Raw genomic sequence first — 27796 nt, forward strand, 5'->3', positions numbered from 1 at the left:
TTAGTGTGAGAAAAGAAGAGCTACAGTCGCATGGTGCAGAGAACAGCGTTCGCTACAGTGACTGTTCCCTGCCATGAGACTGCAGACTCCTGAGCTGCAGGAAACACTCACCCAGGACCTGTCCACTCTTCCCACCAGCTCTGAAGAGGATAAATTAATAAAAACACTTAAAATAAAGATATACTCCAAAGACTGAACATTGTCATAATATTATAAATGTGTTTTTCATGTTTGAGATAATAATAAAAAAAAAAAAAAAAAAAAAAAAAAACTCATGCTAATTCACAATCTAAAAGAACATTCATATTTATATACACAGTGGACCTTTGCAATGGAGACACTGGTAAGGAAGTTTGGCCTTGCTGAGAAAAATTTGAATTTTTTTACCCATGCCTCTGCATGATCAAATAAACCAATATGGGGTGGTAGGTGAAATAAAAATCTAACATCAATAATGAACTAATTTTCCCAGAAGGTTTCAACTCCCACTAAGCTGCTCTTTAGCACACTTAGACCTTCAACATGTCCACAGAATTTGTCCATTTGCACAATTTGGGGGCACATTATACATATGTAATGTGTGTATAAACTTTCTGTAAATGAAAATTTCATGATACTGCTAAGCCTGAGGTGGGCTGGTGCCCTGCCCTGGGTGTGTTCCTGCCCCTGCACCCAGGTGTTCCGGGGTGGGTCTAGAAACCGAAACCAATGATTCATTTTAAACAGTTATGGATAGTGAGTGAGTGATAATACTTAGCACCTTTGATATTAAAAAAAAAAAAAAAATTCTTTGTTACAGTTTAATGTTGTGCAATCGACTGTATGTTAACAAGAAATTAAATAAAATAAATGAAAGCAAATTAATTTTCAATTCAGGGTCAATTTGGACACTTCATGTACAGCTGTATTATACATATGGCACCTGTACACCCTGACACCATGTTTCAGTTTCAGCTCTACTTGGGTGAAACAGAACAGACCAACCTGGCCGAGAGCTTTAACCGATCACCCCCGCATGACGGCACGGGGCCATGAAAAAGGAACTGTCAGACAATGCAGATCAGGGGCAATGCCTGATGAGTGATGGAGGGTTGAGAATCATTGCATCAGGGGGTCAGCATGAGGGATGGCACAGAGACAGAGTTGAACAGAAGGGCTTGAAAGGTTCCTGAGATGTACAGAAGTACGAAAATCGCAGCAGATTTAAAAAAAAAAAAAAAAAAAACAAACAAAAAAAAAATGGACACTGACCCACATGGACAAAACAGTGAAGGAGAAAATGTACAAAATGCCTCACACAATAAATTAAGAAAACATTAATGTCATAAATCTTTTTTTCATATATTTTCCTCTAAAAAAGGCTATATAAAACAAACGAAACAAAAAGGCATGCAGATTTTTTTGTAAAAAGGTTAAGTGCGCTCATCATGTTTACATGAATTCATATTTCTCAGGGATTTTCTTCTCTAAATCAATTCTCTACTGAACACAAACACAGATCACCATGTTTAAAAAAAAAAAAAAAAATATATCACATACTCAGCAGCAGGGGAACATATTGTAGAAAAAACAAGATAATAAAAGGCAGAAATACTGGTTTCTGAATGGCCTCTTTTCTTGGCATATGTGGTTAAGTCATTAAAAACAACACGGCATGTCGGAAAATCTTCACTAAATGTAGCTCGTATAAATGCTGTGTTTAATTGTAGTGGTGTTGAGAAAATGAAGGGAAAAACTGAGGTATACCTTGTAGAAAGAAGTCAATATTTCTTTGTAAAATATTGTCTCTGTCTGTATATACATGTCCAGCAGCAGTGATACACTAGACATTCAGAAGCTGTTATTGGCATTGCAACAGTCATCAATGACAACCCGAGATCAGCCGATGCCTTTAAAATCAGTCACTGCACTGAAATGACATGAACCCAAGGAGGTCGACCCCATGCTCTCTGGTTTTGAAGAAGAAAAAGTGAGTTCCTTTCATTGATTGAAAAAGAGACAGTGAGATTCACATTGAGTCCAGAACACCATGGTCTGTGCAGTAAGGTCACCTGTGCCAGATGAACCCTTGGGTCAGCACATGTCGCCATGTGCAGCTTGATTCATTTTGCTGAATGAACCTTCAACACAGTGCAAGTTTGTCACATTTCCTCTTTCCATTTGTCACCTGATTTTACACAACAGTACTCCCTGCCTGTCATAGGCTGGACTCCTTGGGTGGGTAGTCCACGTTGGTGACCATCGTAACCACTGTGACAATGTCATTGGGTCCCGTGCTGTTGCTGTTGCGCTGCATCTGCACCACACGTTCCTCCACGCAGCCAGCAGAGAGCCGTGCCTCTGCCTCATGGTCCCAGCACTCCTCAATGGTCTCACAGAGCATGATCAGACCCTGGATCACCAGAAGAAAGACTCCATTTCACACATTTACACAGGAAAGTGAAAAGTGAAAGTGAGCAGTGTATGGTGTATTTTTGTTAATTTGTAGATGAAATATGAAGTACACAAGGTACATGTACCATGAAATGGTACCAATAACTGCCTGGATGGGGAATATTTTTAAAAATATTCTAGCATCTAAGCAGAGACTGTTCACATTGGCTGTAACATGTTCAGCTTGAACATATGATTACAGTGCATACAAAAGTATTCACAGCACATCCCATTTTGTTATGTTACAGCCTTATTCCAAAACGATTTAAAATGATTTTTTTCATCGGAATTCTACACAGAACACCCCATAATGATGGCATTTAATTGACGTAAAAAAACTGAGAAAAAGCATGTGTATATAAGTATTCACAGCCTTTCCTCAATACATTTGGTGATGCCCCTTTGGCAGCAATTACAGCCTCAAGTCTTGGGGTGGTAGTATCCCAGTGGGTAACACACTCGCCTGTGAACCAGAAGACCCAGGTTCAAATCCCACTTACTAATAGTAAGTAATACTTACTGATTGTAAGTTGCTCTGATAAATGCTGTAAATGTACAGTCTTTTTGAATATTTTTGCATTTACAGCATTTATCCAGAGTGACTTAAAATCAGTAGTTACAGGGACAGTCCCCCCGGAGCAACTTAGGGTTATGTGTCTTGCTCAGGGACACAATGGTAGTAAGCAGGATTTGAACCTGTGTTTCTGGTTCATAGGCGAGTGTGTTACCCACTAGGCTACTACCACCCGGAATATGGTAGTAGTAGCTTGGCACACCTATCCTTGGCCAGTTACCCTGATTCCTCTTTGCAGGACCTCTCAAGCTACATCCGGTTGGATGGGAAGGGTCTGTGCACAGCCATTTTAAGATCTCTCCAGAGATGTTCAATCGGATTCAAGTTTGGGCTCCTGCTGGGTCACTCAAAGACATTCACAGTGTTGTCCTGAAGCCATTCCTTTGAGATCCTGGCTGTGTGCTTGATGAACCGTTCCCCCAATCTGAGATCAAGAGCGCTCTGGAGCAGGTTTTCATGAAGAATGTCTGTACATTGATGCAGTCATCTTTCCCTCTATCCAGACTAGTCTCCCAGTTCCTGCAGCTGAAAAACACCCCCATAGCATGATGTTGCCACCACAATGAGTCACTGTAGGAATGGCATTAGCCGTGCCTTGTTTCCTCCAAACCTGATGCTTGAGTTCAATATTCGTCTCAGCAGACCAGAGATATTTGTTTCTCATGGTCTGAGAATCCTTCCGGTGCCATTTGGCAAACTCCAAAAGGCTATGTATGCCCTTTACTAAGGAGTGGATTTTGTCTGGCCCTACAAGCCTGATTGGTGGATTGTTGCAGAGATGGTCGTCCTTCTAGAAGGTTCTCCTCGGTGGACAGAGGACCCCTGGAGTTCTGACAGAGTGACCATCAGGTTCTTGTTCAACTCCCTGAATAAGACCCTTCACCCCAAATTGCTCAGTTTAGGTGACCGATCAGCTCTAGTCCTGGTGGTTTTGAACCTCTTCCTCTTATGGATGATGGTGGCCAATGTGCTCAATGAGACCTTCAAAGCAGCAGCTAGTTTTCTGTAACCTTCTCCAGATTTGTGCCCGGAGACCTGTCTCTGAGGTCTACAGACAGGACTTCATGCTTGGTTTGTGCTCTGACATCAACTGTGGGACCTTGTAGAGACAGGTGGGGGACTTTCCAAATCAGGTCCTATACACTGTTATCCATAGGTGGACTCCAATTAAGCTGCAGAAACATCTCAAGGATGATCAGGGGAAACAAGCTATTGCTATTTCCCTTTTGAAATAGCAAAATGTGGACAAAGTGATGTGCTGTGAATACTTTTCGGATGCACCATACGTGCACATGGAAGTGTGAAAGAAAGTCATTGGTCTAAAGCCATGATGTATATATGTATAAAGAGGGAGCAGAACTCACCGGGTGTTTTTGCCAGCACTCCCTCAGTTTAGGACGCAGCTTTTTGTGGACCACAACCTCCTGCATGTCCTCTAGGCTGGGGTGCTGCCCCACCTCCTCTTCAAAAGGCAGCATGTACTCATCTACAGGGCCTGAGTGGACAGAAAAGGGGATACGGGTGCTCTATTAATTCACAATCCTGCTCACGAGGCGATTCCTCAATTTTTCTATATTCAAACAAAATACATGACAGTCTGAATAAAGTCAGAAACTAATTATCCATCCATAGCCAAGATATATGGAATCACTCGATAAAGAAAAAAAAAAAAAACTACCAACACCACAATCATACCTGTGACATTTAATCAATAAACTCAATAAATAAATAATAATAAAAATAAATCACAAATGTAAAATTTACCAGAAAATTGGAAATTTCATGGCAGGAAGTGAACATTACAAGATAAGAGCAGCAAAAAAAAAAAACAAAAAAAAAAAAAAACACTAGGTCGACTGTATAATATAATATTCAATGTACAAGTAAGCAAATAAATAGTCCTAGAAGAGAAAAAAACGTTGTAAAAATGTGTCAGTATATACATAAATTATATATTTGTGAGATTTTACATATGTAGTGGGTAAATATACCCATATTACACTTAAGAGAAAAAGTAGATGGTGCATTGGATTTTGTTGGTGTATTTTTTTTTTGTCTATGTATGTTTGTGTTTGTTATGTATGTTTGTTAAACTAAACTTGGTAAACGTGGTTCATTACTTGGAGCCACCAAAGATACTATAGACCTGCGCTAGTTTTAAAACGTTGTAGCTGTAAACGTAGAAAAACATTTCTCGCGCAGGCAACTTCCTGTTATACATTAATCTGTCAATCAGATTTCAATGACTTTTTCAGAAATTTATATGATTATTTCGTATTCTAAAACTTTTCACGGCCTGGAATTTTAATTTTTTTTATGACTGTTGGAACCCTGACTTGGGTTTGATGTTTAGCGTTTCCTATTATTATTATTCCTATTATTTGATTTATGTTATTCTAGACTCACACTTGCTATCAGGAGGTTACTATGGTTAGTTGTCAAAGTAGCCTAGCGGATAAGTGGAAAATTCTGCACTTAAAAACACATTTGGTGTACTGGACTTTATTATTTTGATTATCTGAAACAATGAAATGTGACCAAAAAAAGTAAGAAATCAGACAGGGAGCAAACTCTTTTCCACACCACTGTACATTGAGAAATCGTACCATCAGCCGCAGTGCATCGTGCTGCCAATTCCCACAGCACCAGGCCCACAGCATACATATCAATCCTCAGAAAGGCGTCCCGCTGGAAGTTTATTGCCCCTTCCAGCACCTCTGGAGCCATGTACCGCCTTGTACCCACCTATTAGGACAGAGAGAGAAAGACATTTCAGCATTTTTACAAAATACTGCGGCAAAACGTCCCTGGGTCCAGCAGCGTTGTCTCACCTGTCCATGAGTGTCTCCTACTGACTTGCCAGCCTCAAACTTCAGGGACAAGCCAAAGTCTGCAATGCAGGCAGACAAATCAGCCTTCAGCAGCACATTCTTGCTCTTGATGTCCCTGTGTGACAGGTAGACACACCACGGTAAATAAGCATGGACAAATTGTATCAACTGAAATGCATCAATGGTGCCAGGTCAAAATTATAGCACATAATGAGCTTTCTCTAATCCTGTTAACTTTTCAAAAAAGCTGTATGGAATCATATTGCATGTTAAAAACAAATCTGAGCTGCAGAAGATCTCCTGACTCAGGGCTAACCTGTGTGCGACGGATGGCTTGTGACCATCCCTCAGGCCAGGGGCATCTGCATGGAGGTAGGCCAATCCCCGGGCCATGGTTTGGGCAATGTGGCACAGCTCATTCCAGGACAGCACATTGGCCTTCAGGTACTCAGTCAAAGAACCCTTTTGACCAAAAAGAGAAAAATTACTGAGGGGAATGAAACAAAAGACAAAACACAGGGCAAAAAACAAGAGGAACGCTATCAATTATTGACAATAATAACAAACATACATACATAAAACACAATTATATTAAAACAAAATCAAAGGAACAGGGAAGAACATATAATGTGGAACAATAGTTGAAAATTTTTTTTTTTAACTTTGACATGCTAATAGCAGTGCAATACAGAAACTGTTCACAGACAGAATCAATAGTATATGGAGTATATGGATATGATTTGTCAGAAATCTATTGAGTTCAACATAACAGCCTGTTAAAGTACCGGTATGTCTACAGGATCAAACACTCATAAATGTACAGGATTTATGAACTATACTTCTGTATAGTTAAACAGAAAAAAAAAGAAAAAAATCTCAATCTTGTTATGGAAGCACATAAATTGACCAGCAGGGGGAGCTGCTACCTTCTCATGGTAGGCAGTGATCAGCCACAGCTCGATGTCCAGGCTGCTTCCTCTCTTCTCGGCTCCCATGAACAGCAGCAGGTTCTCATGTTTCATTCCAGGCAGGTTGTAGATCTCAAACTCATTTTGCCATGACTGCTTGTCCTGAGGATGAGAAGTGAGGAGACAAACCACAGACAAAGAAGGTAAGAACACATGATGGCCTTCAAAACAAAAAGAAATTAGTGGTGAAGAAACTAGATGATTACACCAGCATAACGCTCAGGAAACTGGAACTAACTTGATGCAATCAATACCAGAAAACCATGACCGGCCCATGGAGGCACTACCTCACTTTAGAGGTCTTGTCCAAGCCCGATAGTGATTGGTTTTGGTGGTGATACCAGGAACAAGTCAATATCAGGCAGGTGGTCATGATGTCATGGCTTACAGGTGTATTTATAGATCAGTGGTTCCAAACCTTTTTTTTTTTTTTTTACCCTGAAGACCCCCTGCCTGTGTCAAAGAAAAGCCAGGATGCCCCAACCCCAAGATAGTTGTAGTTTTTTTTTTTTTTTTCTCCTTGTTTTACACTGTAGCGTATAACTGTAATCATCCCTAAAAAGTTAGACCCAACACGGCCGGAGCCAGATCAGACTGTTACGCTGTGTGGTGCATTTAAAGTCAGTGTTTCACTGTTCCATTTCCATAGAGCCATTAACCCATGGGCCATTGAACAAATATTCCATTTAAAAACAATGTTTAATAAAACAAATGTACAAAATGAGAAGACCTCTTACCAACCACCAATACAATTGAACAAAGAAGCGAATCATATGGCAAGGCTAGACTAAAATGATAGATTTTTAGTACAAACCAGATCTGACCTGGGCAAAGATTTATTGCTCTAGTCTATATAACATACAGCATTGTATGTTTATTGAAAAAAAGTTTAAAAAGTGGCAAAAATCCAGTCTGGTGAACTTATAGCACACGCGCCGAGTCGTGTGTTGTCTTGTCACAATGTTGTGGCTTCCTACCTGAATGGGAAAGATCTTCACAGCGACATAGTCGCTAAGCAGCCGAGCTTTCCACACACAGCTGAATCGACCCCGGGCCTTGATCTCCAGCAACTGCAGAGGCTTCTGGCCAAGGAGGGGTGAGGGGGGCATGAGGCCGGGATCCTGAAATGTTGGGGAAAAATAAAGCGGAAATGGTTTACTGCAATCCCGCGTGCTGAAAGACCACCATTTCTCCAGGTGACCAGACCGCTCTGAGCCTTTTTATACACGAAAAGCTGCCTGCAGCCATAGATTTAAATGACTCATAGCACTACTGTTTATACAAAAAAATGCACGCACACACACACAAATTCTTCAGCAAACAGATGAGGTGGATTGGATAGATGGATGGTCGATACTGATCTAGCTTAGATTCCTAAATATAATGCAAATTTCCGCCAGTTGAAGAAATGTCTATGATTCTGCTCTATTCAACTTATCTTGATGTAAAGGTTTTGTGATCACAAGCTACTAAACTTTACGCTAGCTGCAGCTGTGGACCATGCTAGAAATACTTGCCTTTCTCTTGTCTTTCATGTTGAGAGTGTGATCACTATTGTACCTCACGCAGGCTTTTTACAGTGATGTAATGAGGGGGGACAGTGGCGGCGGTGGCACACTGCTGACTCTTATCTCCACTGTCGCTGCAATCACGTCAAAACCCATTGTGTGGGCACGTCAGTGCTTGTCTGCAAGCATACAAACCTGACCTGCACACACCTAACATGACCTTTTCTACTCAGAGCAGAGCGTCTTATCGGAAGGGTCATGCATTTTCATGATGAAGGTCTGCTGCAATCCAACACGAATGTTACAGCAGTGGTGGTCTCCACAGGCCCGGGGCCGGCTGGGGGCATAGGTAATATATGCAATCGATAAGGGCGCCACAAACAGGTGAAGAAAAAAAAAAAAAGTGGCAGCCTGATGGTATATTGTGTGTTTACTTTTTTTTATGAGAAAAATGGGGCAGAATAAGAAGATAAGGAAATTGATGATAAATATAAGTGTTTTAACTCCCCAAAATCCACCCAACTTCAGGACCTTTTATTTTCATGGTCCGCATCTTAGATTAATATGCAGATAACTGCAGATTGCAACATAAACAGATTTGTTTCTCCATTTCATCTTCTACGCAGCAGCAAAAAACGTCCACACGCACGACTTGACTCCATGTGTTTCATAAGAAAACAGCAATAAAGATGCCTGATGCCGTGATCCTGCAGTAAGTTGAACTAGTTGGGAAGTGGAAGCAACCCTCGAGATGAAATAATCATGATATGCTGCCAATGTTAATCCTGTACATGTGCTAACCTGAGATAAGACAGCAATTTAGGATCCTATTTTCCTATTAATCCTATTTTAATAATCAGGTATGGAGGAAAAGATTTGCTGAGTAGCAGGACGATGATTTTTGTGAGCATTCAACAGTGTCATAGCAGATCCACATATAAATACTTTAAAGCCACATTAACCATGAATTGAATGGTTTTATATAACCAATGTATTTTACCAAACAATTAATTTACTCCTTTAATATGACTAAAACAGCCTTTCTATGCCATGTTAATTGAGCACATCTTCACTTTGTCAAACACGAGAAGAAAAAAAACAAAACAGCACCCCCCCTCCTCATAACAAATTCAGAAAGCAACATGCAACATGCTGATCCTGCAGAGGCTGGTCCCTCTGCACCGGTCTACAGTGATCATGCCTGAATTCGTCCCAATACCTCTTTCGCTCGACTAGATGCTGCATGCGCTGTGACTTCCTCATGCCTCAGAAGACCCAATTGTCTTTACATTTCATCTACATAACATCTACAAATTAAATGTATTGAAATGAATATGCAGGCCAGTGACATATGTATATATAAATCTGGGAGTGAGAGGTAAATAATGGTGACAAAATGCACAAAACTTTTAAACGATTGAAATAAGAAAAGTGAAAACATTTAAGTTTAAAACTCTTACCTCTACCATGATATGAAAGGCATGCTATTCCAGGAAAGAAAGTCAGAAACAAAAGACATTACTTTTTCTAGATTGGCAAAACAATATGAACTGGGGCATTAAATTATTTTTATTTATTTATTGATTGCCTTAAACTAGTCCACAAATAATTTACATTTACAGCATTTATCAGGCGTTGTCATCCAGAGCGCCATACAATCAGTAGTGACAGGGACAGTCCCTCTGGAGACACTAAGGGTTAAGTGTCTTGTTAAGTGGGGTTGGAACTTGTGACTGTGGTCCTCTGGTTCATAGGCAGGGGTCTTACCCAGTAGGCTACTACCACCCGAACTGTAGCATTGAGGAACCACAGGCCACAATCCATCATGTCGGGCTTTACCCAATAGGCTACTACCATCCAAAAACTGAAGTCTGAAGATGTGGCAGTCATCATCATTTGGAGGGATTAAGTGCTTCACGTGCGAGTTAGAGCGGACTTCCCACAGACAGAAGATAATGAACTAACCTCGGCTGAGGGACTGCTCCCAGCTGACCGTGGGGGGGTGGGGTGGGGTGGGGGGGGTGCTAATGGGAGCACAGATCTGAGCAGAAAGCTTGATGTATACATTATTTATATTATGTATAGACTGGTGGTAGTTGCTGAAGGTAGCAGCCTCTAGAAAATGGGCTTCAAATGAATGAACTCAAGTCGTTTTAACAGAAATCCACCAAATTTCTATCCAATAAACCTGAGTGCACTATTTTTCACAACACTACGATGATAAGCATGGGACTTGTTCCACTACAGTAAGGTTAAAGATGTCCCTAGGTCATAAATAAGTAAGATAAAACATGTGACATATTGACAGCATGAGCTGAAATATTCCACAATGAGGAACTAGCGGCTCATTCGTCTTTTGCTAATTTTGCAGTTCAAAAATTGGTGCCGAAAATCTTGCACGTGCTATCAGGGAAGACCCAACAATATTTTACAAAAGTAAGTAAGGCAGAGACCATCCCCGTCTGCAGGGCCCTTCTTTTCACAGTGGCAGGACTAGAGCATGAGGCCAGGAGATGGAGCAGGAGAGACTTCGTTGGGTTCACTGCTCTGTTCTTTGACTACCTGTTAATAACCAGGGGGTGGGACCATGAACATAACTGACAAGTGGTCAGAATATGGGCCTGAGTGCAGACTCACACCCTGAGGTACACAGTGGCATTAAGAGAGAGGGTAGAAAGTGGCCAACTGCTTAAAATGCTATCTTCACTTTCATTCTTCAACTATAAACAATTGACATGGAAACAAATTAGATCAGGCCGAGTGCATCTTAAGAAAAATGATGAACACAGATTTTCCATGTCGTATTTGTATATTTAGTATTCAGATTTTCTTGACTTTTGTCCTGCTTGTTCAGAATTATTCCAGCACAAGGTGCTTAAGGAGGCTTTTGAATTAGGGAGTTCATCTCTCCCCTCAGGATCAAGCTGCACATGGCAACGGGGCACATTCGCCTACAGAAACATAGCATGAAATGTGATGAGTTTGACAAACCATGTGACCAACGGGTTATTCTCTATGTGAAAATCCATACGGGAGCAGAGGACAATGAAGAGATTAAGCTCCTTGGGTTTACAGTTCTTCTGACCCAACAGGATGCCCATCTGATCTTCATTTGATCTTATATAGTCAGGATCTTTGTTCTGACTGAAGGAGAAACGATTTCTACTAACAGGTCATGCGGTGCACCAATTCAGCTGGAAGGCGACTTTGGAGACTCTGCTCCCAGTTGGATCGACCTGACCTGCCAGATGCAGAGATAAAGCCATGGCAATTGAAGAAGCCACATCTTTCTGGAGGTCAGGCTGAATCCCACTTCACATGAGCAATAAATAGTAAGGAGGATCTGGAGGAAAGGTCAGGACATACTGCACAAGAAGACGTTTTATCTCGAGCTGGTGCTACATCAGGCTGACATCCATCCATCCATCCACTAATCCATCCATCCATCCAACTACAAAAACATCATTGTTTGCAAATGGAAACAAACATATGAGAACTAAATGTGAAATGTATAACTGAACAGAAGAAATCTACTCAGAAACGGCACGTGTCAAAAAAATAAAGGTTCATGATACCATTTCATTTAAAATGACACTGGTATAAAGGAACATGTCCAATTTGTTGCACAGCTTACCTGAGTGGGCACCAGAACGGGTGGGTATGCCAGTTTATGATGGCGATATATCCAAAAAGAGAAGAGAACTATGGTTGCAATGCCCATGATGGGCACTAAGGAATACAGCAGGATCATGAAGACGGAAAGTTTCGGCGTAACTGGACTGGAAGTGGCTGAAGAAAGAAACAGAGAGAAAGACATCAAATACAACACACCACTGCATACATGCCTACAGGCTCCTTCCTTTTAAATATTCTGAATTGGTGTATATGTAGTGGACCAGGGTTTCCACTAGAGGTGTGAACCTTCACTGGCCTCACGATTCGATTACCAATGCCTCGATTTTGATGCATCCCATTCATTTTCTACATTGTATTTACTGGTAGTACAATGTCATCATGTGACAATCATAGTGACGTAAGAGTTTTTATGCCGCTGCCAGAAAATCACCAAGCAACGTCATTCTGATAAAATAGATTATGTTCTGCACTGCATCAATGCAATATAGTCCATGTCCAGTTTAGGTTGGCCAGTGGTGATTAATTATGTGATTTAAGCTCCAGTTTCCTTCTGACCCAGAGTTGGATAAGTTATTATAAAAACAATAAAATGTACATTTCACTGGCCACGGAGAATTGAAAAGCACTAAGGACTGTTAGAGCTGTTCACTGCGGACATTCAAATACATCTGTTAATATTTCTGAAAAGATCACATGATCTCCAGTCAGGAATCAAAAATACAGAATATCGAGCATGAGGCAGCAACAATTAGAAGTTACAAGATGATTTTGCTAGAAAATCAATGGTTATATTATGTGTATGTGTCAAGATGCACAAAACACCTATTAATAATCATGCTTTTTTTGGGAGGGATTAAAATTCCTTTTGCAATTTTTACAAATTAAGAGATGAGTGATCACATTCACCTTAAAAAAAAAAAAAAAAAAAAAAAAAAAACTTGAACAGTCTTATCAACTGATAAAAAGATAAAAATCTGCACAAAGGCTTTATGAGAATGTTGAAATGGGCAGTTATAGCACAAATGGTTTGCTTAAAATGGAAAAGACTAAACACCTCAAGTTCTTAAGCATTCTGCATTTGTTTCTTTCACCATGTGGCATGAACATATTATTTTGCCAAGCAGAACCCAAAATGCCCTTGCAGATGTCAGAATGGCCAGAGCAGAGTATGACAGGAAGCGTTCCTATTAAAAACAGTAGGAAATAATGATTTGGTGTAAATAATATTAAAATTGAAACATTCAAGTTCACAGTTCAGTATTGTGGATGCTGCTGTTTGCTGGCATAAAGCTGAGAAAAAGAGTAGATATCCGCATCCTTGATGCACCCGACAACGCTGAGTTTCCAAACTGTACTTAAATATATGTGACATTTTGTTTTACTTAGTTGGTGTCACTAGTGTCTTGTTTCCAGACCTTCAGAAGCCCTTGTGTTTGTTGATTAAGGCCCTGTCTTTTCTATAAAATGGCTTTTATAAGTGTCATTTGTTGCCATTCACACAAAGAACAAGATGATGATGCAGGAAAATGCTTTTTTTAACCTCCCTCCACACCTGTAAGTGGCGCTGGAATGCCCATCTCTCCTTGTTCGGAGTTGTGACAACCTTTTGTCGTGTTAATAGGGCCTCGTGTCTACCCTCTCATGCACTGTTACTGCTGACATGGCATCCTATTTCAGTCTTCTGTTGGGGGTCCTGTATTTAAGATCACCTATGCACCTGCCTCTGTTACAGGCAGGAGTAGTAGTAATCTGTGGACCGCAAATTCAGTTTGCAATGCAAGAAGTGACAAGAACAGAGGAGCTGTGGATTCATTCAATGCACAGGAAGAGGCAGTGGGTTCATCCCCAAATGAAGAAGCTTGTTTCCCTCAAGCCAGTGAATGTGAGGGATCAGTAAATGGTGGCTATACAAGTGTGTTAATCTTTCACAAGAAGGAAATGGGAGGTCATGTACAGGGCATCCACATGCAGTGAGGTCAGGGAAATCTGTGTAACCGCATTCCAGCTGGTATTTTCATTTTCTATATGCTCAAGTATCACAAAATCTGAGAGGACTTCAGCATTTCATGACATTATTAAAGATGAACTATTTCTTTTTTATTTTTTTTTAAGTAGACGCAACTTTTTGCATCACATTTAACATTGCTGGAAAGTACAGTTATGAAACAGCCTTACCAAGAACCTGAGAGTCAGTGAATTAACAGAATGGACAAGTTCGAACCCTCCTAACCCTGCCTGAAGAGAAAGAACAGCTGAGGGATTATAAGCTTGGCTGTAAAAGGTAAAACATGCCAAAACAGTTCTGCAGAGAGAGCTGAGCCAAAATCCTCTCTGAACAAAGTCACTACAGGAAGAGACTATCATGATCACCACTGTTGCTGCCAAAACTTGTCCAATTGAAAGTGAGCAAACTTGCAGTAATTTATTACAAACTACAATAACATTTCTAACCAGGATCCTGATGGTGGTTCAGTGGTACAAGTAGGACATGTTGATATATGAGGGTTCTAATTCAATGAGTGCTTTTTATTTTATTGCCATTGTTTTTTTGTTTTTTTATTTTCATTATTATTATCTTAAAACAATGGACAGGCCATACACACAAACTAACCAAACAAACCACTGATTCCCTTTTCCTGTACCTTTTGTTTCAGATTTTCACTGGACCACAAGGTTATTATTTACTTCTTAGTATTTCTTTAATTTATTGCTGTTGCACTGTTAATTTCTAATTCTCCGGTTTTCTACTGTGCTAGAAAATCACAGCCTGTAGAAACTGTATTCATGAAAGGAAAAAGGAATAACGCTAAATGATCTTACGCTGCATCCGGTCAGGATTGTAGAAGAATTTCTCATTGCACATGTTGCCCTCGCAGCAGCAGAAGAAGATGTCCGACACCTCTCTCCTCTCCACACACTCGGCACTGCAAAACAAAGCACCACATCAGCAAACCAACTCCTGGCCTTACCAAACACCCAGCGGCCACTCAGAGTGTTTCACAACTGTTTCAGTTTAATTCAAAACTTAAATTCTATTCCACTGTTTTCAAGGCGTACTACCAGCTAAGCCTGGGGGCTTCTTTAAGGTCAAGCATCTTAAGAATTATGTTCAATTATGTTCTTTATAATTTTAAAATGATTGACAGTTCTTCTGCACACGCTACTTCCGCATTCAATCGCGTGTGCAAACATCATTAACGTGTTCCCTTCCGTTTGACCTATTTCTACGTGGAAACCCAGAGGACGTCTTTGTCCGACGTATATCGTGTAGTGCTGCACAGCTTGAATATAAACTGAATTCAGTACTTATGAGGACGGCTGCCCCTCAGGAGGACAGGTCACTCAAAAGTTCACATCAACAACAATGGCTCTTAACTTCGAATAGCTCAGAAGTCAATCCCTAAGCAATAAAACCGGAAGAAAGATCCGGTCACCACCCTTCAGCCTTAAAAAAGGGGCTTGAAAGGAACATTCCGGCTCCTGTAGGTGCTTTGAGTTGCTGCTATAATTACGCCGTGCTATCAGTCCACGCCTGGACTGGATCTCAGGTCCTGCACGTCAGGTTCTTCATCACGGAGAGAAGCGTTCACGATCATTTGAGATGCAGGAGTAAGTAACCACATTCCAGCATTCCTTCATTTGAAAGGCGGCGGGGGGAAGGGGCGCCTGGATCGCACCCGGACGGAATCGGTCCGCGTCAGAGCAGCGGGTGAACAGGTTGAGCAGCATGCTAGGACACGAGCCGTGGGGCAAGTCCTCGGCGTTATTTGCACGCTATGCTAACAAGCAGGGAACTGAGTGCTGACTTCCTTGTTGAAGGTCGTGCCAGATAGAAGCAGATATGATTTTCAACTGAAAACCAGATCAACCGCAAAAAACCTCTTTACACACAAACGTTTCAACCATTTACAACTATGTTTAAACTGCAAACAGCAGGGACACAGTCAGAATATTGCAAGGTCAGAACAATATTTACGGTCATACTTCTGTGAAACTTTCAGCGATATGCTCCAATATAGCTGAATTATTAAATCAGCTTGAACTTCAGGTTCAGTGATTGGTATCTGATTTGCTGAAAGGATTTAGGATAGCAGGTAGCTTCCATGAGAAATGAAATCACGATGGTCAAGGTATTCACTAGAAGGGAAGTATCACAATACATTGACAGATACTTTATTTGGTACTATGTGCCCTTGTAAACCCCATTCAATTACATCCTAACATCCATATAATGAAGACTGTAAAATCTACTCGAGTCAGGGTGTCCTGCTTGTGTTTAGTTTTTGCCCAAGGTGGCAGTGGTGGCCTAGCGGTTAATCAAAAGTTTGCTGGTTCGAATCCAGAACCACCAAGGTGCACTGAGGAAACACACTGCACCCCGGGCGCCTGTCATGCCATGCCAGGTGGTAGTAGCCTAGTGGGTAACACACTCGCCTATGAACCAGAAGACCCGGGTTCGAATCCCGCTTACTACCACTGTGTCCCTGAGCAAGACACTTAACCCTAAGTTGCTCCGGGGAGACTGTCCCTGTAACTACTGATTGTAAGTCACTCTGGATAAGGGCGTCTGATAAATGCCATAAATGTAAATGTAAATGCCCGCTGCTCACTTAAGGTGAAGGTTAAATGGAGAGGACACATGTCATTGTGTGCACTGGCTGCTCGGATCTTTATCACAATGACAATCACTTCACTTTTTTTTTTTTTCTTCCTATGGTCCTTTAAAACTCTCATAATGGAATGCTGGGGACTAAAGTGCCTCATTCCACAATTTCCCTCTCGCAGGCTAATGGCGAGCAAAACAAATCAATCTGAAGCGAACTGGGAGGTACTGTAGTAAGTATGCTGAAATTCTTGTAACCCATCTAGAAGGAGTTGAGCCCATGGACTGCAGTCAATTAAAAAAAACGTAAATTAAATGTAAATTTACACTGAACAGGCAGCTCCGTAAAAACCACTCATACATTTACAATCGTGGGTCAAGCCATTAAGAATGTTCCTCAAAAGGGCTATCATGAGATCATAATGAGAACAAACACGCATCTGAGAACATGGATATCTTATAGTCCACAACTGAAATAGTCATTTGAATGGCTTCAATCTTATCTCCTTTTCTGAGAAATGAAACCGAGGCACCTTGTAAAGCTGACGTGCTGCATGTAACATTTAAACCACGTTGCATACGGACAAAGTGCACGTTCGTGACAGCACTAAACTAGTTAAATGAATAATGAAGATGCCAGTTAGTTTCCGATTTTCTTATTTTCCCAGTCTTTGCGCTAGATGTGCTGGGAGCTCATCGACTGCCACTCCCTTCCCATCGGCAGCGTGGGGACTTACCTGTCATAGCAGTTGACATCGTCCAGCCAACAGCCCTGCTTGAAGAGCTCGACGTTGCCGGAGACGTTTCTCCAGGTGGCGTAGCAGTGGAGCCGCTTGTCCTTCTCCCCGACGCAGGCCTCCACGCCGCTGGTGTTGCTGCGGGCGGGGTGGTAGCTGTACTGCACGCACTGGGTTTGTGAGCGGCCGAGGATGGCGCCTGCCCAAGAGAGAGAAGACGGACTTTCATGTTATTTCATCATCCAAATGCAACAAGGGAGACGGTTCCTCCTGAGTGTAGCGTGCGAGGAGGAACCTCTAATCAGAAACACAGTTACTGGCCAAGCATATTGCTTATTTCTGTACCTCTACAAAACCTGTATAGAGCATGTTCACCAGTTCATTAGCCTGTAAATTATGAAGCCCAATCGTCTTTCGTAGTCGGTAATAAAGTCAGTGGCGGCGTATACAGGGGTAAGTGTGTGTGTGTGTGTGTGTCATTTGGTAATTGCCCCTGGGTAAGACAAAATCCAAAGGATTTGTTCCAAAGACACAGCTCCCCATTATTAGGATTACTTAGAATCTGCTGGAGTTCCTGCTCTATCTGAACCCGTACAGAGCTGCCCTCAATGCGATCCCACATTTCACAAACGGATCAGAAGTCTTCTTCAGACATGACGGTATAAAAAATGAAAGACTAGAAAGTCGCCCAAACCTCCTACCATACTACTTTCTTTTCCTTTACTAATGCTTTTAACCAAAGCGACTTACAAGGAGAAGACAACTGCAATTCCCCATTCGGTTTCCATAAATTGTGAGTACAATACTCATTCTATAGAGCGATCGTTTTATCCAAAGTGCCACATGAAGGATGACCAGGGAAATAAGATCACGTTGACGAGTGTTGTACACACAAGTGCTTTTCGGGAACGTTTTGTCCTCCCGTGTAGGTGCTTCTGGCCAGACAGAAATCTACAAAACTGTAGAGCCACATGCAAAACGTCAGTAAATATATATTTTCCTTTTCACCAATTCCTCAATTTATGGGTCTTTATAAAACATACATGTACATTTTCTTTCATTCTGATTCTGAATGAGTTTATGAAAGAGCAAGTTGGAGCTGATCATCTGCTGAAGGTGTGCTGGAGTTTCCACCAATGACGTGCTGCTGTTGAAATACACGCATGTCAAATTTAATCAGCTGCTGTGACTCTTACTTTACATTATACATTAATTCAACTGGACATACAACGACATACAAGATTTTTGGCCCGTTTTGAATGAATACTTTCTGGAAATGGGCCGAATCTCAGCTTGATCGTGTGTTGTACGGTGTACACCATGTAAAGAAAACCTGTTTTGGTCAGCTCTGGTGGGGACATAAGAGACATGAGCGATGTGAACATCGAAACGAAATACAAGCACAGCGGGACAGCATGTGCCGAGGACGTAGTCTCAACGCTGTGGCAGACACACACAAGCTTATCATCAACAGGGAAAATTGTGTGACTTTCGTATCAATCCGATTTTTACACCTTGCCAAAACTGTTCATGATGTCATGACAACCACTTCTTGATATCAGTCACAAAACCTTCAGGACACATTCAGCAGGTAACGATGATGGATTAAACTTGAGACATTTCCCAGAGTTCCATGGGATCTTCTGTTTGCGGTGTGCAGAAAGACACACACACACATTTTATGAAAATATTGAGGTGTCCCAGCTTTAAGGTTGTTCTGTTCCTCTGAGAAACTACTTTATTTATATTATTTTGTGACAGATTAAGAAAGTGTGTGCAATTCTACACATCCTGTGAATAATATCCTTGTACTTACTGTGGAAAAAAAAAGAATTCAGGCAATTCTGGTGATATTCACCAGAATAGGGGCAGTGGTGGCCTAGCTGGTAAGGAAGTGAACGGTTCGGTCCCGAGTCACCAAGGTGCCACTGAGGTCTCAAGAGTGACGCAGGGTTAAATTTCATTTTGTCACCATTTGCTGTGCTGCAGTGTTTCACAATGACAATCACTTCACTTTCAATGGTTCTTCCTCAGTATACTGATGCAGGAGTGGGCAAAAAATCTTACCGATAAATTCCAATCAGGCATATGAAAATAATCGCCATAATCACTAGATATTTGAAAAGGACATTTTACCCACGCCTACCTGTAATGTATCTTGATTACCTGCAGTCTGAATGTCCCTGTACGTAGATAAGACCAAAAGTAGAACATTTATTTCAAAGCGCTATAATAGATGTAGAATTTGGGACAAATTAGCACAAAAGAATGGTTCTGCTTCTGATTGGTTCAGAAATTAGAGGCAGGAGGCTGTACAGGGCTCTGAAAACCCTAATGTTGGCGGAAGGCTTCTTGATGTAAACGTATTGTCTGCTTGCACGGTAACATATGCATACAATAAGAATAATAACAGCATTCCAGAAAACGACGCCGCTGCTGCTGCCACCGACAGGCTGTACAAAGCGAGGAGCGTAAATCCCCCATAGTAAAGTGGCGCGCGCGCGCATTAGCGCCAAAAATTACCCATCAGCATGCACACTGCTCCACCGCGCTGATGGGGATTGGGGGAGGAAGTGTGCATTATCCTGCGCATGAAAACAAAATCTTTGTTTTGGGGATTTAGTACAGAGGCAGTGTTACTCTCTAATGGTCGCCCCACTAATCTGTCTGGATTTGTTGAGGGAACGAGGTTGGCCGAGCCCAGAGCTGCAAAGTTCATCACAGGCCACAAACTAAATAGACAAATGAGCCCGGATTATATACTGACAAAATATATATTTGAATACTGTGGTACGGTCACATTTAATTAGGACTAAGTTCCACATAATGAATAAACATGATTATGTTATATATGCCCATGCTCCCAGATTTTGCTTAAAATAAAACTATTCAATAATAATAATAAAATTAATAAGAGGAAACATTTTACTTTAAAATTTTCAACATATGAAATGTCAGTATACAAAAATCGGCCAAAGCATTATGCGTGAATAATATTGGCGACCCTGCTACTGTGGCACCAGGCTCTGGTTGGGACATTTCACTGATCTGGCACTCAACATTCTGGCTTATAATTACAATTAATTGGACAAACTTTTACTGTACGGTGATCGTTGAGGGAGCATTAAGACCAGGCGCGGTCACGTGCTGAACTGGCAGGGCGGAATCGATCAACCAGTGCCGAGCTGTGAACTGACAAACAGCAATACCGTATCCCCGCGGCAGATCAAACTACCAGATCGCAGGTATGAACCGGCGAAATGGCTTAATCCATGAAAACATGTTTTCCCCCACGTCTCTGATGCTTCAGATACTATGAAATCTGAGATTTAGAAGCTCTCAATGAGGATTAAAACCTCAACGCAGGCCACACAACTGCATGGCGCAAATGAATATTGTAACACAGCGTTCCCGCAGACAGAAAGTAAAGTAAAAGAGCGCGCTCAGCAGAGCCTGTGGATTCAGCAGCAGATCGGACTTTTCACCGTGCCCAGCGAGGGCCAAAACCACACGACACCACTGGAGCAGCGGGGCTGAGGAAGAAGTGCAGGTTCTCTCGCCAACATCACCACCACCGTAATAATCGTGAGGTTATCCCGGCCTGGACGAATAAAGAGAGACTAAAATGCTGCACCTCGTACATTTTCATAAAGCGCTGCTCCCATTCATTTCGGAACCACATCTGGACACAACAAGGTCAAGTTATATATGTTCCATGTTGTGTGCAAAAAAATATATTAATTTCTGCCAGAGCAAATATATATAATATAATATTCACAAAACCACCAGATCGCAGTCAATTGTAAAAATGATTTCAAGCAGGAAAAGGTCCTAGTTCCTGGCTGGAGACCCACCTGAAGAACACGAGATGAGAAACACTCCAAACGCCAGCTTCGTCGCTGCTCCCATTCTTGGTCCGCTCACTGGGTTCAGTCCGACCTGACTGGAAGAAATCCTCTCGCGTTTTTAAATGTTAATCGCAATTCTTCTTACAGTCTGTCCGTCGCGTGAAAAAAAAAGGAAAATTAACCCCATAAGAGGGAAAAAATGGATCCCAAGAGGTTGCGTGTCGGGTCCGGAATCCTTCCAAAATCCTTACACGGAGCTCGAACAGGACATGGCCGGTTCGAGGTGAAACATCCGCCAATTACCGACCCGGCCCGCAGCGCCGAGCAAGCAGAGTTTCAGCATCATGCTCAGAATATTCATATTCGGCCGTATATATATATATATTTACGGGCAGCGACGGAAATAAGCGGCTCAGGATGGGCGAACTCGACTTGACCCGCAGCGGCTCCGTGCGGTTCGGCGGTTGGGAGCAGAGCACGGCAGCCGGGCGCAACAGCCTCCCGTCACACGACGTCGCCCACTTTCGCGAGGAACTTGCGCTCCGAGGCCGACGGCTCAACATGCATTCCGCCGCGAAGAAGGCTGGCGCCGCGGGATAATTAGCGTAACACTCGGCGGCGGCGGCGGCATTATAATCCTCCTCGCACCGCTGTGCCGTGAGTACAGTATTCAAGATGGCAGCCAGCGGGGTTGTTTTGTTTTTTTTTCCCGTCGGGACGCCTCCCGACCCCTCCCACTTACTGGAACCACGTGCATCCAATCAGATTGACGGACAAGCGCTTTGGACGAATCGGATGCGTCCTTGGACCCCAGGGCGGTTCTGACACTGCTCTCCAGCGGCCACACCTATAATTATGCGGGGACCCCGCCCAGCCTGCTACAAAAACCTCTGCCATTGGCTAAAATCCCTGTCCGCCGGTGACGTCGCTCTGTCAATCCTGCGGTACTGGTAATTTTTCTGGGTCTTGTTACTGCATCTGCAACAGCTTTTACTTTGCTGTTATTTACTGGTTACTGCCTGTTATTTACCAATGTTGTAAGCAACGTTAAACGTTACACTTTGTATCAAAACGATCTTCTCACTCTGCTGTAATCCTCAACATGTAATCCACAAGCTTCTTCCAACTGTAATCATTTTTTATTACATTAAGAAGGTATTAGTCAATCATTACATATGTCCAACTCCTATGCTACACATGATTTCCGAGCAGATGGGTATTTCATGGATATATTTAATGTGCGCCAAATATAGTGCATCTGCTGTTTCATTCATCATGCGTGTCATCTGTTTGGATAAAATACCTGGTAATACCTATTAATATTTTTCCTGTCTTTCTCCTTCTTACTCTTTTAGTTATTAATATCTTAGCCATATGATGCATAGATTTATAAATAACATTATATTTAAAACTCTTTGCAGATTTTAGATTATGGAGATTACAGTGATATTTACATGATTTTCATTTAATACTTTGGGCTCCTTCATATTTTTTCATTTGGTAATACATTTTAGATATAATACATGTAGGGCTTTTCTGAACTAAGCGCTTTGAGCAAGGGATTTTCATTAAATACGAAAATTGGAATTCTGTTAATTGAACTATTCATTTTTCTTATCTCAGGTTTATGATGCCAAATGTTAATTTTCATTATTAAATCTACAATCTATTATCAATTAAATGTATATGTTACATGCTGCATATTTTATGACTTGTGCCCATTGTTTACAGTACACCATTAATCATCGGTCTTCCGGTGGGCAAATTAAAGAAAATTGAGAGCGTGCAGTTGTGATACACCCTTCACAGATTTTACTCTGCAGAGCAGTAGCAGCTGCCATGATGTCAGCATTTGCTGAACAAAAGGCCTGAAGTGGCAGCTGAAGTGGCTGGCCTTACACACACAAGTGATGATTGATAAGGCTGTCCAACTCCAATAACACCAAGGACCAGGCTCAATTGAATTTACCTGGACAACTCACAGCTCTCTCCTTCTACAACAGCCCGCAACCTTGGAGTAACAATAGACAACCAACTCTCCTTCTCGACTCACATCAGCAGTCTTTCCTGCTCATGTAGATTCCTTCTCTACAATATTAGACGAATCTGCCCTTATCTGTCAACCCAGGCCACCCAACTACTGGTTCAGTCCTTAGTAATCTCACAACTGGACTACTGCAACTCCCTTCTAGCTGGTCTACCTCTATGTACCATCCGACCTCTTCAACTCATACAAAATGCAGCAGCACGTCTGATCTTCAACCTTCCCAAGTTCTCCCACACCACCCCTCTGCTACGTTCCCTCCACTGGCTCCCAGTAGCTGCACGCATCAGGTTCAAAATACTGATGCTGGCCTACAAAGTCAAACATGGAGTAGCACCATCCTACCTCACAGCCCTTATTACACCTCACACTGCACCTCGTATACTCCGAGCCTCCAGTACTGCTCGCCTGGTCCCTCCATCTCTGAAGGTAAAAGGAAGACGCTCATCTAGACTCTTCTCGGTCTTGACCCCTCGGTGGTGGAATGAAGTTCCCCTCGAGGTCAGAACAGCTCAGTTACTGAGTATTTTCAAACGGCAGCTCAACACCTTCCTCTTTAGAGAATATTTAGTTTAACTTGTACCTTTCTTATTGTCTAACTTATGTACAGAATCTACAACAGAGTGAATAAAAAGATTGTATTCATAGTTGAGGGTCCTAAATCAGTTCTGAACCAGAACTGTTCACTTCATCGATGGTAACTTGAAAGCACGTTGTAAGTCGCTCTGGATAAGGCCGTCTGCCAAATGCCTTAAATATTTACAAAATATGCCTGGATGATGTCATTATCAAATTAATTGGAGTATTCTGGTAAACCCGGTCACACATTATCAAGTTATAAAATTGTAACGATCGTGGCAATGTCATACCTGCAACACTCTTTCTGGCTGTACCCTCAGAAACACACGTTTACAGCCAACATCACAAGCCTAAAAAAAAGAACTTGGAACTCCATGCTGCAGCACAAAGTAAACTCATGTAAAATCATGCCTGCTGCTCATTATATTGCTCTGGCATTTTTATAAGCTGTAATGGGTGCATAATTAAGGGATACGTTTTGCAGAATGAGATCAAGTTGGAGATGTGTGGAATTCCCCAGCATTTCTGACACGCGGTACGGGGCCTGTTTTGCCTTTGAACAGAACTTATAATGAAAACAGGAGAGGATTCCAGCTCAGAGAAAATAATTATTGCACATGTAAAATATTAAGCCACTAAACTCTTTACTCCTAAGGGCTCTTCCTGTGCTTGTAGACAACCGTAGGCAATCTGAGAAACACAAAAGAAGGCTCCCAATTGCTCCTAATGCCTATTTCAGTATTCCTTTTCTATCAAATGGCAGCTTCTCTTGTGTTGCAGAACCATAATTATGACCAATTTCTTATTTAAGATAACATGATATGTTGCCAAGCTAACATGACCCCTGAGGGACTAATGTCTTATTTCGTTGCTGACTGGTAAATACATCTAAACAACTTCGATTAATTCCATGGATACCTGGAAATCTGTCTCCTCTTTATCCAAGTTTAGGTCAACACCCGACGCACCCGATTAGAAATGTGATGCTTCACTAATCTGAGGATAATTTAGTGGTTTACAGTTTCATGTTAATGGTTTTTGATTTTGTATACTCTCTTTCTCAACTGCTGCACAAATGAACATATCTCTAAAATTCATTCATCAAATGCAAACCAATTCCATGACAAATCCTTACATTTCGCAAGCTGCCATGAGCCATGACACTCAGCACATATGCCAATTTTAACACAGAAATTCAACAGCTGCACTCATCTTGTTGTCATTTTTCTATGCCCTATCTATGCTAGCTTATCATATACTGCAGTTCCTCATATTTGCTGCCACTATATGTTGTGACAGAATACACAGCCAGTACATTTAATAAGCCCTCATGCACTGAGCATAGAACGTGGCATTCAACAAAACTCTACTATAGTTGGCTGAAAAGCGAGCTGTGGCCAGACGTGTGTGAACCCCCATGTGGTTACCATGGTGAAATGAGTTTACCCAGGCATACAATACACTGGTGGTGGTTCCATCCATTACAAAGGATCTGATTAATTTTTTAAGGTCGTCAGAGGGCTTGGCATTGACATATAACTTCATGCATTTTGAAAACAACATTTGTAATTAAAAATGTATCACATTGGAATTTTTTAGGTAGAGACCAGCAGAAGAATAATTAAAGCATATATGTTTTTGGAAAGGTGCTCTCACAGACATGCCCCGGATATTTTCCTGTATTAAGTCAGTTGTTTAGCCTAAGAATATTGTGAGAGGTAAATTATGTACAACATGAATGAAAGTAATATATATTTTTTTGGTATGCTAAATATCAAAAAATGAAACAGCAAGAAAATCCCACTTGAATTCATTCAGTCAAACCTGTTCATTTCAGAACTCGGGCAGCGCTGACAGGGAAGTTGTACAGGTCAAAATGCCCTTGAATCAAAGACTCTTGGTGAAGCGTGACTGTGACAGAACTGAGAGGTGACTGCAGATTAAGTGACTGACCCGGCAAGAAGGTACAGCCGTCTGTTCTTCTGTAATCTCACACAACAGAATATCTCCTCCTTACATCTCCTGTGTGTGTGTGTGTGTGTGTGTGTGTGTGTGTGAATGCATGAGTATGTGTGTCTGAAATAAAACCTGCATGTGTGAGATGTAGCTATCGGGAGAAGGACAGAATGTACTTAAATGTATTCTGTGTTAAGACTTGCCATTTTATGCATCTGGAAAGGCATCAATGCTGAAAGGTACATACAAGTATATTATATACATGGTTTTACAGTCTATGTGCTGAACTATTTAACCAAAATGAATAGATAGATTTAACCATATTTAACCAAAATGAATAGATACAGTCCTATATCAGACAGGAACGGAACTACATTCCTCTTCCTAAACTATTTGAGACGCCTTGCAGCCAATTCAACATGATGCTATTTTTAGTATTATTTTGCAATGGTACAGTGGTACAGTTTAAACATCTGGAGCAGTGAATAAAATGTGTGTTTATGAGATTTCAATATGAATTGTATTTTTGTTTTTTGTTTACATTTTACACAGGATGCCAACTTTCGAATTCAAAAGTTGGCCATGGTGTGTTGAGTGATTAGTGTCAGCAACTGCCACTCTTCGGTTCATAGGCCACCTGGAGTTTGAAAACAGAAATAATTGTGTTGGCTATTTGTGTGGTCCAATGCAATCCAATCCAATTAGAGTTTTACAACCACTGTTCTGTATAGTTCTGTACACTATACAAAATACAATCGTTTAAAGACATTGTAAAGACAATAGATTAAAGAATTTGCATGCTACTTTGCATGAGCTGCTATTTAATTTGAATATTTTATGTTTAATACATCAAAGGAATAAGAATGCTATAAAAGCAAGAGATTATGCTTTGTTTTACGGCAAGTCAGGAGCAACTGATCAAATGAGAGGGTGGGACGGTGGATAAGGGTGTAGAAACACAGACAGTTAGGGATGGGGTGACTCCCATAAGGGTTTTTTTTTTAAAGCAAATAAAATTGATTTAAAACGAAGTGCCTGTTAAAAGATGCATTTCAACATTTTGTATCCTCTGAAGCTGAGCAATGACGGAACCACTGACCCTCACAGAGTGCATTACAGTATTCCAGCAGAGTGGTGACAATTGCATTTTGTCAATGCATGGGCTGCTAATTTGCACCTCATTAACACCCACAATCATTAAATGGCAGGCAGTGTCTTTAGTTAAACAATTTTTTTACATTTACACACACAATTGTGTAACCACTACTTTCATGGTGAAACAATTACTGCAAATTAGATCCTTAAAGTGCAAGTGTCTAGGTGCTGTGGTCTTGGTTGCAGCAACAACAATAATGAAAACATTATTTCAGTCATTGGGTTTACCAATAAGCTCATGACATTTGTGCAGAGGATCATGCTGGGATCCCGCAGCATGTACTGAATTCCGAGCAGCCCTGACAGCATGCATCTCCTGCATGGCCGGACTGCTGGTGTCATGCCACACCTCAGCATGTTGCCTGCGTGTCACAGCTAAGTATTTTTCTTCACCTGCTGACTTGCTGGCAAGGATGGTCTCTTCCTGCTGTGCTAACATTTACTTAAAAGCCCTATGACACCAGAAAGGTCCAATGCTATTAAACTCACAAAATGTCCATGCCTCCACATTTTCCTAAAACACACCAAAGAGGTAGGGGCACAAAGTATCAATTATTATTAATTTTATATCATAGTTAATACATGTTACAGTAGGTCGTGACTCTTCTAAGCAGAACTGGCATTTAAACCAACAACCGCTTGGTAACAAAACTGTGATTCCCAGGGACCATGGGGCGATCACAGCAGGTGCTCCTGCACCTGATTATGGAGTCCTGATCCATCGCGCCTGAAACCAGTGAGGCTTGATGGACTAGGACTCCATAAGAACCGTTAGGACCACAACCTTGTTTGTAGTTTTCGTTCCTGTTTTTGGACAGATGCCTCAGGGTTGCTAATGGCATTTTATGCATCTTGAAAAAACATTTATATACAAGTAAATATACACAAGGCAGTCTATGTGCAGAACTAATTTACTTTCCATCC

General features: G+C 41.5%; 1 protein-coding gene across 2 annotated transcripts; it reads right to left on the reverse strand.

The window, feature by feature from the left end:
- Window positions 1–290: 290 nt before the first annotated feature.
- On the reverse strand, window positions 291–21839 carry acvr2aa (activin A receptor type 2Aa). Of its 2 annotated transcripts, XM_028991379.1 has the most exons (12): window positions 21145–21839; window positions 17291–17489; window positions 14771–14874; window positions 11949–12103; window positions 9775–9798; window positions 7784–7927; window positions 6765–6908; window positions 6155–6300; window positions 5839–5953; window positions 5614–5752; window positions 4372–4502; window positions 291–2392 (listed from the first exon to the last, which is right to left on the reverse strand). In XM_028991379.1, the coding sequence occupies exons 1-12, from the start codon at window positions 21197–21199 to the stop codon at window positions 2198–2200; spliced, it is 1551 nt and encodes a 516-aa protein (XP_028847212.1). In that variant the 5' UTR covers window positions 21200–21839; the 3' UTR covers window positions 291–2197. The 2 variants fall into 2 exon arrangements, with proteins under 2 accessions (XP_028847212.1, XP_028847213.1); XM_028991380.1 differs by lacking the exon at window positions 9775–9798.
- Window positions 21840–27796: the final 5957 nt, after the last annotated feature.

This window comes from Denticeps clupeoides, chromosome 9 (genome assembly GCF_900700375.1).
Source record: "Denticeps clupeoides chromosome 9, fDenClu1.1, whole genome shotgun sequence".
Classification (NCBI taxonomy): Eukaryota; Metazoa; Chordata; class Actinopteri; order Clupeiformes; family Denticipitidae; genus Denticeps; species Denticeps clupeoides.